The 14,321-nt window shown below is 37.2% G+C and overlaps 1 protein-coding gene across 4 annotated transcripts in view; it reads left to right on the forward strand.

The window, feature by feature from the left end:
* runx1 (RUNX family transcription factor 1) overlaps nt 1-14,321 on the forward strand; it is a 67,197-nt gene that overhangs the window by 45,987 nt on the left and 6,889 nt on the right. For all 4 annotated transcript variants that reach the window (XM_088074364.1, XM_088074366.1, XM_088074365.1 and 1 more), the window contains 3 exons: nt 2,017-2,173; nt 8,582-8,686; nt 11,068-11,271. In XM_088074364.1, coding sequence (XP_087930490.1) covers nt 2,017-2,173; nt 8,582-8,686; nt 11,068-11,271 — 466 coding nt within the window. The remainder of the gene's footprint in view (nt 1-2,016; nt 2,174-8,581; nt 8,687-11,067; nt 11,272-14,321) is intronic.

The following is a 14,321-nucleotide window of genomic DNA, read 5'->3' on the forward strand; positions in this document are numbered from 1 at the left end:
CACACACACACTTCACTTCTGAGAGCTCCATAATTGTTTCCTTTGTGTTGTTTATTCTGCCGGGCTTGTTTCACGCTTCATTGCTGACAATCTCTCTCTTGTTCTTGCATGTGTGTGTATGTGTGTGCGTGTTTACGTGTGGATTAGTGGACCATCGGAATATTTAAATTTACTGTTGACCTATAGTCTCGACAATTTAGAGGGTAAACGATAGAATTAGACCAGTTATATAAGATCAATAGTTGCCCCTTTTTTGGAAATCAAGGTGTGGCTGATTTCGGGAGATTAACCCCGAAGTGTTCCAGTGACTATTCACTGCGCTCACTGTGTTAAGAGCTCAGGGCCGAAAGAGAAGCTGTCCGGAGTGAAGTATCTGCAGCTGTCATTTGCACACTGATGCTTTGGCACGATTAGCCTTGGTATGGAAATCAGCCTCCCTATGTGTGTGTGAGTGTGTGTGTGTGTGTGTGTGTGTGTGTGTGTGTGTAGGTGTGGAACAGCAGAATGTGCTCTCTAGTCTCCGCTCACACATTCACATTCGACATGTTTGTTTTGGAAGAATTTTACCTTTTATTTCACAATTAGCATCACTTCCATCATTATTATCATCGCAGTGTCCGATGGTTCAGTCTGTGGTTTTGCACCTTACACTTTTCTCAAACTGCTCATAGAAACTTCTTTAGACTTAACACTGCACTTCTTTCGGCCGAAAACAGCTTTAGGTTTATTATGATGTTTAAAACAGCATCGAAATAGAGCTTGTATGTCAAGGAAAGTGAAGGATCCCCCAACAGAGGTCCAAACTAAAACCTAATGTCCTAAAATCCTACAAAATGCTAAAAATGTCGTAATGTTATACAAAATCCTAGAAATGTGCTAAAATCACACAAAATAGAAACATCCAAAAGTCTTTAAAATTTACAAAATCCTGACAATGTCCTATAACCCTAAAAGCACCGTTAAGTCCTAGAAATGTCCTTAACTCCAAGAAATGTCCTAAAATCCCACAAAACCCTTGAAATGTCCTAAATCTTAGAAACATCCAAAAGTCTTCGAAATGTTCAAAAACCCTAGAAACATTATTAAGTCCTAAACGCCAAGAAATGTCATAAAATTGTACAAAATCCCAGAAATGTCCTAATATCCAAAAAATGTTCTAAACCCTAGACAGGTCCTAGAGTACTAAACATGCCCTAAATGCTAGAAATGTCCTGAAATCTTAGAAACATCCTAAAAATCAAAGAAATGTCCCAAAATCCTACAAACATCCAATAGTCTTTGAAATGTCCTAAAATCCTGACAATGTCTTAAAACCCTAGAAGCATCATTAAGTCCTAGAGATGCCCTTAACTCGGAGAAATAACCTTAAATCCCACAAAATCATAGAAATGTTCTAAGTCCTAGAAATGTCCCAAAATCCTAGAAACATCCAAAAGTCTTACAAATGTCCTAAAATCCCACAAAATCCTAGAAATGTCCTAAAATCCTGAAAATGTCCGAAAACCAAAGAAACAACATTGAGTCCTAGAATTGTCATTAACTCCAAGAAATGTCCTAAAATCCCACAAAATCCTAGAAATGTCCCAAAATCCTAGAAACATCATTGAGTCTTAGAAGTGTCCTAAACTCCAAGAAATGTCTTAAAATCCTAGAGATGTCCTAAAGTCCTAGAAACATCCAAAAATCTTAGAAATGTTCTGAAACCCTAAATAGTACCCTAAAATGACCTAAAGTCCTAGAACTGTTCTAAAATCCAAGAAGTGTCCTAAAAAAACCTTGAAATGTTCAAATGGGCTTCTGCGACTGGCCCCTGGCCTCCTGTCACTTTGTAAAAGTGGCCCCCAAAGAAAAGCAAGTTGAGTATCCCTGCCCTAAAAGCATGATGGGAACTGTAGTGCTAGAACCTTGAAAGTGATTATTCCAAATGGAAGTAAGAAAAGAAATAGAAGCGACTAATTCAGTGATTTTATATATATAAAACTCTCACTTCCTGGCTTCCTTCTTCTTTTATGTCAGGTGGTTGCCTTGGGCGACATCCCTGACGGCACCCTGGTTACGGTGATGGCGGGAAACGACGAGAACTACTCAGCTGAGCTCCGTAACGCCACTGCTGCCATCAAGAACCAGGTGGCCAGGTTCAACGACCTTCGCTTTGTCGGCCGCAGCGGACGAGGTACGCACTCACACACTAAAACACACAAAAAAAACCAAAAACGACTGGATGAATGTTTTGTCTTTTTTAAAAAAAGAACAACGGCAAAAGCATGAGCTTTCGCTGCCAAAATCTAACAGTGGGTTGAGGTTTAACCCTTTGAGACCTGAGCAAATGTGAATATTGACAAAGAATTGGTAAAAAGAAAAGTTACAAAAATATACCTGAAAATAATTCAAAAGAAAAGAAATAAAACAAAAAAAATTTTGCTAAAAATTGACAAAAATATACATATACAATAGACATTTTTCCTTTTTTTGTCAATGTTTGTCACTTATTTCCGGCTTTTTTAAATCCCGTGTTCCGCAAAACAAACCAAATCAATTTTGCTGAGGTTTTGAAAATGTTAAAGTGTGTTTAACCCTTTTGGGAAAAAAAAACAAAAACAAGAGAAATGAACCAAAAAAATATTGCTGAAAATTGACAAGAAAGTATGTTTTCTTTTTCTGTGATGCAATTATAATAATTATAAATATTTTTTTGCGACAGTTTTCCTTTTTTTTGTCACCGTCACTAATACCTGCCTTTTTACATCACGCGTTCCACAAAAGAATCAATTTTGCTCAGGTTTCAAAAGGGTTAAAATGTGTTTTGCACACAACACAGCTTGGAATGAAATTAAGGGAAGTACACGTGAATAAAAACAGTATTCACAACTTCCTCGTAACACCCCATTCAATGTCTAACCCGCTGTGCCCCCAATCCCCTCCCCCCTTTAACGGACACACTAGACCACAGTTACACTAAATCAGTCTCAGGCAAATGTCCCGACTTATCTATTTAAAACACTGGGTCTGTGTACACAAGCCACACACACACACACACACACACACACACACACATATTAAAATGATACTCCCCAGCTGAATGGAAATATGGGAACAACTGTCAATATCTGACAGATTCCCAAAGTGCTGCTGTTAACAAATGAGCATTTTAATCATTCATGTGCAGCCGTTGCACATATTAAACGAAGATATTTGAGGAGCATAAAAATGTTGGTTTCATGCAAATTTCGGCTGCACGCGCAACAATGAGGTTCCTTTTTCTGGGCATCATTCCATGGGGGGAGTATTTTTACACACAAGAATCTGTTGTTTTTTTATTTATTTTTTTGCTTTTTTGTGAGGTGGTTTATAGCTGGACTATATAAGTTAATGCCGTAAATTGTGTTTTTAGATTATATGAGAGGCGACATGGTGCCGTATAGTGGGTTGAAACAACACATAAGGAAAGGAAACTTCAATTTTTGCTTTATTATTATTATTTACACGAGTGATGTTCTTTGTCGAAATGAATTTGCCAATGCAGATTTTATTTTATTTTATTTATTTATTTATTTATTTATTTATTTATTCGGCATGTCTAAATACATGTCCTTAAAAATAATGCAAATAAACGTCCTTAAAAAATATAGGTAAAAGGCAGTATTCCACTTTGAAAAATTGACCCTAAAATATTGCAAAGAATTTGTAAAAAATAAATAAATAAATAAATACTATACAAGAACATCAGTTAAAAATCAGAAGAAAAAAAACAGTAGAATAAGAAATACAGACAAAATAATTACTTAAAAACTAGAAAAAGAAAAAAGAAAAAGAAAAGCAAAAAAACACCCACAAATATTAGTAGATTAGCAAATGATATTTAAAAAGCTAGGGGGAAATGCCTAGGGGTAAAAAGAAACAAGGCAGGGACAAACTATAATTATCATAACTTAATATTTAATTATTTATTTTTAAATAATTTTTTCCGGGTCATTTCTTTTCTTTTTTTATTTACTCATTTTCAGGGAAGCTTCTTGTACTGTTGTTTTTACAAATTTCTTGTTAATTTTTGGGTAATTTCTTATTGTAATGCACACACGCACGACACGTACACAAATGCAAACTTAGTAGTAGATACATGGGCTGTTGGTCAACCCTTTGAGACCTGAGCAAACTGGCTTGATGTCCTTAATAAATGCAGGTAAAAGATAAAATTCCACTTTTTAAAAAAAAAGACCCCAAAACATTGCAAAGAATTTGTAAAAAAAAAAAATAAAATACAAGAACATTAGCTAAAATTCAAAAGAAAAAAAGCAAACTACAGTAGAATAAAAAATACAAACAGAACAATTACTTAAAAACTAGAAGAAGGAAAAAAGACAAAAAAAGAAGGAAATAATCTAAAGAAAAATGCTTTAAAATTAATGATAAGAATTCTGGAAAATAGTTTGAAATGTATAATTATGGCAATTAGAAATATAGCTTTTTTTTGTAGTTTTCCAAATCTACACTTTTTTTTGCAATTTGCGGAACAGCTTTTTTTTTCTCACACATTTTCAAAATAAAGTAGAATACCAAATACAAACAAAACATTTCCTTAAAAACTAGAAGAACAAAAAAAGAAAGAAAAGCAAAAACAAAAAAACTAAAAAAGAAATAAACGTATGCAAAGTATTAAAAAAATAATAATAATTCTGGATAATAGTTTGAAATATATAATCATTGCAATTAGATATCTAGCATTTTTGGACATTTTTTTCTATTGTTACAAGTGGTTTTCCAAATCTACACTTATTTTTTTTCCAAGTTGCTCATTGCTTTTGCTTTTTTTGTGTGTCCCACACATTTTCAAAACAAAGCAAACCAATATGCATAGGAGATGTGAGGTTTCTAAGGGTTAACATGGAGTGTATAGGCAATGATTTAATTGGAAACATCACCAGACTGCTGGTATCTGTCGGTGGCTTTTTAGGAGCGTTTGTGGAGGAAGTGCAAACACTTTTGCTCGTTATTTGTAATGTATGATAACAAACCACATTTTGATCAGAGCTTCTCCACCTAAAACCTCTAAAATGTCATTAACAGCCTGTTTGGGAAGTGGTTAGTTCAGCCGCCAACGCCATTGAGTGGTTTAGTGGTTTGACTGGTGGTTTCTGTGTGTGTGTGTGTAAGGTTAGAGTTCCCAGACTTAGTCATTGTTAGTCAGTGTTCCCTGTTTTGCAAAAGCACAAAGAAACACTGATACACCCCTGATTTGTGTCAGTCGGTTAAGAAACTCCTCAGTTTTTACTGAATCTTGTTCTTAAGTATCAAAAGCGACTTTGCTAATTTGGTGATATGTCCAAATTAGTACTTTGATATTGAAATGCACCATTGAAACCCATGCAAAATTGTTTTTTTGTTGTTGTTGTTGTTGTTATTCCATAGCCATCAACATATTAAAAACAAAACATCCATTGTATTATTTATGGGTGTCATTTTGTTCTTTTGCCTTGGAATTTGTCATATTTATATCTTTCTTTTTTCTTTTTTTTTAACATATCTGGCATATGGAGAAAATACGTTATTTCTGTATTTCTCTAGGCTATGAAAATCTTTAAAAAATACAATACTAATGATATATTTTTCTGCACGTAGTATATTGAAAATAATTCTTTTTTATGTGTTTGATATTTATGATTAGGCCTGATTTTGGGTTTGTTTGGTTTTTTTTACCATATCTGACATCTGCCTTGGAATTTGTCATATTTATATCTTTCTTTTTTCTTTTTTTTTAACATATCTGACATATGAAGAAAATACGTGTTATTTCTATAGGTAGACTGTCCCAAGCCTTGAAAATCTAAAAAATAAAATTAAAAAAACATACTTTGCATGTAGTACATTACAAATAATTCTTTTTTTCTCATCTTAAAACAAAGTAGCATCATGATAAAAAAAAAAAAAAACAGGGCGTTGACAGGGTTAAAAATCTGAAAAATAACGAATGTTTGATATGTATAAATAAAATCGAAAAAAATCGAGTAAAAAAAATTTAAAAATTAAAACAAGGGAAGAGGTAATCATAAGAAAATATTTCATATTTAAATATGTGAAAATAAGCACAAGGGGAAAAAAACAAACTTGCATGTTAAAAATTAGACACAATAGCAAGTGAGAATAACAAAAAAAAACAGCGACAGTGATAAAACGTCGTTGCTCGAGTGTGAAGGGAAAAGAAACGGCAGAAAAAGATGATGCAACATCATCGCTTGTGTGTTTGTTTCATATGACAGTTTGGCCTACTATCACTAGATATGAGTGTGTGCGTGTGAGTAAGAGAGAGACCAGTTTTCAGTGTCTCTTTTAGTTCCTCTTTTAAACAGGGCCGTCATTTTTCTCTTTCACAATATCTGACTCTGTGTGAACACACATACACACACACACACAAACATCACCTAGTTATTCTGGGAACACACACACACACTTGCTTTGTTGAGAATGGTGTATATAAAAAAACCCTAACTTGACAAAATACACAAACACAACCTTTTGTGTGTGTTATCTGCAGAGAGTAAGAGACATGAAGGGCGATTAGAAAAAAAGTCCTGGAAAACACTGTTGTCCCCACACACACACATAAACACACAAGCACTCAAACACACTTTTGTGATAGTTATCTTGTGTTCGTATATGTGTGTGTGCGTGCGTGTGTGTATGTGTGTGTGTGTGTGTGTGATGCCACCGGCTGGCTGATAGGCACACCACACACAAAGACTTAAGTTGTTCTCTCTGTCCTCTCGTAGCCCGAACGTCTTACTGTAAACTCTCTCTGTAAACAACCTCGATGACACAGTACTATTTACACCACACTCAGTACACCATGTAGACAGCAGAATATACAGTAAACAACAGGTATGGTGTGTACACGTGTGTATTTCTGGGACTCACAGGGCAATCATTTTCAGTGATAACACGCCCTTTAATGGCCGTCGTCGGTTGTAAATACAGTCCAAATTCGAAAGATATAGTACTTTTTAACCAACCGAAGCCCGTCAAGTGATTGGCAGAAACAATTAACCCTTTAAATCTTGAGCAAATAGGTGCAATTTCAAAAACATGGGGATAAAATTCAGTAAGCAACTTGTTAAGAAATGCCCCACCAATTGTAAGAAGTAGATTTAGAAAACGATATTTAAAAATATTCTATATTATTAAATAACATATTTAAAAAGCTGAAAAGGAAACAAGCTAGGAACAAGATACATTTATGATTATTGTAGCCTTATATTTAGAATTATGCTACAGATTTTTTCAGATTTTTTTTTTTAAATTACTAATTTCAGGTATAGTTCTTGTCCTTTTTTTTTTTTTTTTTTTTTTTTACAAATTTCTTGCTGATGTTTCGGTCATTTCTTCTTTTATTGCTTATTGCTGTCTTCCCAGTCCGCAGTACAACCTGATCCCATATTTTAAATTGCGTAGATAAAACATTGTTGTTTAACATATTCCAAGGTTTTGCAGAATCGTCACTTTCACGTGTTATCACGGTCAGCATTTGATGAGTTCGGAATAACAACGGGTTGGCAATATATTCCAAACATACACAGCTTGAACCTAATTTGCTCTGTTGTCGAATTTTGATAGCATGTACACTGTCTGTATATGAATGCATATCACTTGTGGAAACAGGCTTCAGTCCATAGCTATCTTTTGAAAACATCAAAACAGGTTTTTCCAGTTGTACTTTGTACTTTTTATACTTTTTTTTTTTTAAATCAAACTGTACATTTCATCGAACATGATCTGAGCAATAATGTCGCTGGGAAATGTTCAGAGAAAGTGAACAAACTAGGAAATAGAGAAGAAGTGAGAGTAACACCTGGCATCAACCGTATAAGACTGCTATTTGTGTGTGTGTGTGTGTGTGTGTGTGTGTGTGTGTGTGTGTGTGTGTGTGTCTGTGTGTGTGTGTGGGTGGGTGTATGGCATCAGACTGTCTGCATGTGGTAACTCTACTCAGGCCCTGGCACACAGCAATGGTGGTGGTCTGCACGTGTGAGAATGTGTGTGTCTGCAGTTGAGACTGGCATTGTCCTTCCCTGCAGGGACCACACACACACACACACACACACACACACACACACACACACACAGATGAACATTCCTATAAATGAGTAGTACAAAAACTTCGTTCAGTGATCACGTGTTAACTGTTACAAGCTTTTTATGGTTTATTTTTAATTGTGTCATGGTTCATAAAACGGCTTAAAGTCCCTGAAAAATCAATATTTTCTTGCATAATCAAGCCCAAGCCATCATCACAAGACTACTTGAAGGAATAGTCTGTCATGGTTTTCGTCTTTCTTTGTCTTATCGTTTTTTTCTGTGTGTGTGTATGGTGTCTGGGTTATTCCTGTCTGGGGCTCTGTGACTTACATGCCTTGATGCATTAAGCAGACATAAAGGATATCTGGGGGGGTGGAAAGGAGAGAGGAGAGCATTACTTGAAAAAGATCCGAACACTAATGAACATGTTGCTTTTGTCCTTTCCTTTCTTTTTCTTTCTGCCCTTGGCCGTCCCTTTCTTCCTTCCCCTTTGTCCTCTCCTTGTCTTTCACAGGGAAGAGTTTTACTCTCACCATCACGGTGTTCACCAACCCCCCTCAGGTGGCCACCTACCAGAGAGCCATTAAAATTACAGTGGACGGGCCGAGAGAGCCACGGCGTGAGTGATACTGACACAAAAATATTTATTTTTGCATCCTCTACTAATAATGGCATGTGGAGTCCCACAGAGTTTAATGTTGGGTCCCATCAAATTCTCTGTGTAAAATGTCTTCAAAAGAACTTCATCAGTATATCTTTTTAGACATTTGCATGAAATTTTAGTGTATAAACTCTTGAGTTATGGCCAAAACCCATTTTTTTAAGGTCACCATGACCTTGACCTTTGACCTTTTACAACCAGTTTCTAATCAGTTCATTCTTTAGTCCAAGTGGAGGTTTGTGCAAAATTTGAGGAAACTTCCTCAAGGCCATTGACATTGCGTTCACAAGGATAAGAAATGACATGGTCACAATGACCTTGATCTTTGACCACCAAAATCAGTTCAGTCAGTTCATCCTTGAATTCACATGAATGTTTGTGCCAAAGTTGATGAAATTCCCACAAGGTGTTATTGAGATAATGTATTTACAAGAATGAGACCAATGCAAGGTCCCAATGACCTTAACCTTTGACATCCACAACTATTCAGTTCATCCTTGAGCAAGTGGATGTTTGTACTAAATCTGAAGACATTCCATTAGGGCGTCAATGAATATATCTATTAGATGTTTGTGTGAAATTTGAACATATAAGTTCTTAAATTACGGCCAAAAACACGTTTTATAAGGTCACCATGACCTTGACCTTTTACCTTCAACCACCTGATTCTGTCATCCAAGTCATCCAATGGTTTTTCCATGGTCTGTGTCTCTATCTGCTGATTGAATTGGTCAGTCACACTCAAAGATATGTCATCTTATTGTGGCCTACTGACCCAAATAAAGGCTCATTCAGTGCATTTGTTATGGTTTTCTGAAAGTAAAAACATGTATAGAGATCTGATTGATTGATTTTTTAAAAAAAAAAAAATTAAGCCAAAAATGTTTTGTTAGATGGTTTTAATACTTTTGATGTAGATAAGTGACATAAAATGAGTTTTAGCCTTACCTGGGAGTCAAATAGGATGCACCAATGTACCTCAAAATACCAATTTCAAGATCTCACCTAAGAATTTCTTTCATTGTGTCCTGCTTCATTGTATATGCATCTACTCTGCACAGCTACGATAATTTCATTTGTTAGCAAATATACACAAACATATAAATTACTGCTAAAAATGCAAACGCAGCCTGAATATAATTAGTGCATTTATGTAATTAGTACAGACCCCGCTCTTCTCCAGGATTTTTAAAATTATGAAATAAATAAATAAATAAAAATAAGACAAGAGAAAAAACAACAAAAAAATACAACCCACCCAACCTAGACACCCAATACTAAATCAAAGGATCTTACATTCAGCTGATAGCAAAAATTGTTAAATGCCATTACACTGTTGTTTCCTCCAAATATTGTGGTTGCAAGATGCCTTCAAATAATTTCAGCTGCTTGTTTCTATTATAGCTTAATTTCCCATGTCTCATGTTTTCTTTAACACAGTGATTATCCATATGGGCCTTGTAGTTGTTGAGATCTACTCTATATTTGAATAAAAACTATTTTCAAGACCTGAAAAAGTGGGGGCAGTTTAAAATAGGTTAATATTAATATTTAAAGTTGTATTCAGTATTTAAATTGTGGTCAGTAAACCAACTAGAAACTCAGTGAACACATCCCTCTACAGAAGAACTCTCAGTTGAGTGAGTCAGTTTGGAACCTGATGAAACGCCGAGTTCCTCTCCCACTCACTGTGATGAAACACAAGGATTTCTAAAGACACCATGAGAGCAGCAAGCGAGAGGAAAGACACATTTTATTTTTGCTCAATCATACATGCGAACGCACAATTCATCGTATAATTACAATTCACGTTAAATGGAACCGGGCGGTCAGAAGAAACGAGAGGTGACATAAAAAAAAGAGGAAGACTCCTGCCAGCTCCGCTCAGCTGTGAATAACCATCACTCTTCTCTTACTCGCCCCCCCACACACACACACTTAGTATAAATACACACACATGCACACTTCCCCCATTGGGAGGAAGTGCCTGTAACTGGAGCTCAGTCTCAGTACTTTGAAGTGTGGCCAATACCACAGACAGCATGATAGACCACTACACACACACACACACACAGGGAGACAGCCAGGACCCTATGTGGCGCCCATCGTTAGATTCCCCGAACGGAGTAGCAGACAGAGCGTGTTAACAATGTTGCAACATTGTTATAGCCTGTGTTAGGTTGTAACTGTTACTGTAATCCCGGGATTATAAACTCATATTGCAAGCATGAAGTAATTTATCTATTTCAGATGAAACGACGTGAAGTTGGTGCTAGGGGGCGATATATTTCAGCGTGGCCACCGGGAATCATGACAGTTAAATGTCATCTCTCTCCCAGGTCATCGTCAGAAGATGGACGAGGTCAAACCCGGCTCTCTGGCTTTTTCTGAGAGGCTAACAGAGCTTGAACAGTTGAGACGCAGCTCGATGCGGGTGACGCCTCCTCACCACCATCACCATCAACACGCCGCCAATACCCGCCAGTCTGCGGCACTCAACTCAGCCACCTTCTCCAGCCCCACACATGCTCAGATAACTGCCGGTAAGACCTGATCTCTGTCTATCACCTAAGATGCAAATATGCAATCGTAGAGTTTTGAAAAATTCACCCCTTTTTTACATATGCGTACCATGTTCGAGCTGTCTGGTTGCAACAGGTCCCGAAAATAAAGAAACTATTTAAGTGGTTCACAATGTACCCCTCAATCAGGGCACATTCACTCACTGAAGGCAGAGGCTACCATACAAGGTGCCACCTGCTACCCGGTAACTAACACACAATCACACTCCAATGACGCAGCAACTGGAGCAATTTGGGTTTCAGTATCTTGCCCAAGGATACTTCCATATGTTGCCTAGAAGAGCAGGGGATCAAACCTTCCAATTAAATGACGACCCGCTCTACCAAAGCAAAGTTTGAGCCATCTGATTGCCACGAGGCCTGGCGGGTGCCAGATCTTCTAAAACTGATTCCTATTATTTGAGAATATACAGGACACAACCCACCAGTGCATTGTATGAGTACAGGTCAAAGTATTTGTTAATGTAGTCTGGGTTGAAACCAAAACCTATACCCTTTAGTGTATTTTAAGTTCTGTTCAAAAAGACAAAGGGCATATTCAACCCATGGTCAGCTGTGGACTGCAAAGTACAGTAAATTACAGAAGCGGCCGGAGCAGTTAATTGCAACTCTTTGAGTCGTACTGGAGAGAAAATTATTTTCCACAAAGGTTATTTTCCCTTTTATCGACCTAAACCTTGGAGAGTAAAGCCATATTAGTGTTTTTTTCTCCTCTAATGAAGAACTTAATTTCGAGGACTTAAGGCCCTGGTACACCAAGTTGTCAGTGCTGGGCCATCGGTAAATATCTGTCACCCTAGTCTCTGCATGATGTCCCGCACAACCTGACCTCATTCCAAACTTGTGAAATACCACCTCTTTAACATTGCTTTTGGGGTAACATTGTCACAAAAAGTCACCTTTCACATCCGTATGTAATGCTGCTGGACAGTGACAGAACCAGTCATGATGTCCGGCTGGCCAGACGGCACCTGCCACATCTGCATGATACACCACTGGACAGTGTCAGGTTAAAATTCTGCCAGTAACAACGTAATATAATGAGCACAAAGGTGCCTTTAGGGCATGGAGGAGGGGCAGTTAATGGGTCCAACAAACCCCTCTCATCTGAATGTGATGTTTTTTTCTACACCCTACCATGTGCCTCCATCCTGTAATCCAACCATCTCAGCATCGGTTGCCATGTGCCATCCCACCATGTGCTTCCGTCGACATCACGGTAGCTGCATCCCAAAATATAAAGAGCAGATGCAGAGGGATACCTAGAACGTAATATGTGGGCATGGAAGTCCTCTGCAAAATGGCAACATGTGACAACTTGGAATGAGAACGTATCGATCCTGCACCAATGGCCCTCATCAGCTCTTGTCAGCTTTTATTCAGCTTATTCAGCATGTTGAAACAGCGGCGGAGAGCCGTCGGTGAATGCTTTAAGTCTGATTAGCAGTTCAGCTCAGGACACGAGAGAAACAGAAGTGAGGAAACTGAACAGAGAGTCAAAATCCAGAGGGAGTGAGGTGGAAACAAATGTTTATAAGGTCAGATCGTTTTTCTTTAGCAGAAACATTTTAGGGTGGTTTGCACTGCTGGTAAATCTGCCTTGTTCTTTCACCTGGAATGACAATTGCAGATGACCACTGTCTGCTGGTATGAAGAGTTGTCTCCTGTCATGTAGGCGCAGAACATACGTGTTGATTGGTAGTTAGTTCAGGTCTTTTTGGTGAGTTCATCTCCATGTACTTTTTGGCTGAGCTCACAGGTGACGTAAGGCGATGCATCAGTTGCTGTTGGCGGTTTGAAGTCAGTTTGGTGTGTCTAAGCCACAAGGATTACTCAGAAACCTTGTGTACCAATGCCAGTAGACTGGATGTCTGCTCAGTGAGGTAGAGTTGGTAAGGCATCTCAGACATCATTGAGTTTATCTTTCTCTGGAGGCAAAACTCGCCTTTTGGACTTTTATGGACTTCATCTTGTATTTGTCATTTCTTACGTACTTATTGTGTATGAACAACTCATATATTCATCATAATAATGATTCAGCAGTCTCTGGTACTCATAACATACTGCCTTTTAAGGATGCAGTCAAACTTCCTAACTAAAGCTGGTAAGACTGGGGTAAGCATATCCCCTAAAATGTTAAGCATATACCCTAAAATGTTAAGCATATCCCCTAAAATGTTAAGCATATACCCTAAAATGTTAAGCATATCTCCTAAAATGTTAAGCATATACCCAAAAATGTTAAGCATATCACCTAAAATGTTAAGCATATACCCTAAAATGTTAAGCATATCCCCGAAAATGTTAAGCATATCCCTGAAAATGTTAAGCATATCCCCTAAAATGTTAAGTATGTCTTTTAATTGCATTTGCTTGCTTAGTGGCAACATGACAACCGTGTGTGCAGCTTGCATCACGCCTTGTTGTTCCCTTTTGTGGTTATAGTGAGATCCATTGTGGTCTGCGTGTGCGTGTTTGGTTGGTGTGTGTGTGAGAGTGTGTGTTGCGGTTGCTGTGGATACTCTGCGCGGCACTAAAATACAGTATCTGTTCCTCTTTTGCCTTTAGTGACGCTGTTTCTGCATTTGCAGTGTGTGTGTGTCTGTGTGTGTGTGTTTGTGAGCAAGTCATGTCTTGATGAGGAAATGAGAGTCGGTTGGCAGGAAGTTCTACTGTGAGAAATAAAATGTATTAACATCAGAATATGAAAAATAAACATAATATAATTAGGGGAGCTTTGGAGGTGTTTATTTCTATTTTTTAAGACTTTTGAGTTGGGGGTATTTTTTTTTTTTGGTTTAGATAACTAAGTTTTGGGGATATTTTTCCTTTTTTAAGAATTGTTTTAATTTAAAAAAGTGATAATTTCTAGTTTCTTTTGGGTGCTTTTTTAATAAATGTAAGGGCTTTTGTTTTTTTCTTCTTTATAATGTTGAGTTTGGGGGTGTTTTGTTTATGTTTTTAGTTATTTTGAGGATTTTTGGGGGGTTTGAGGTGTGACTTTTTTTTTT

This window comes from Plectropomus leopardus, chromosome 24, assembly GCF_026936395.1.
Source record: "Plectropomus leopardus strain MGB_pleo_1.0 chromosome 24, ASM2693639v1, whole genome shotgun sequence".
In the NCBI taxonomy this organism is placed as follows: Eukaryota; Metazoa; Chordata; class Actinopteri; order Perciformes; family Serranidae; genus Plectropomus; species Plectropomus leopardus.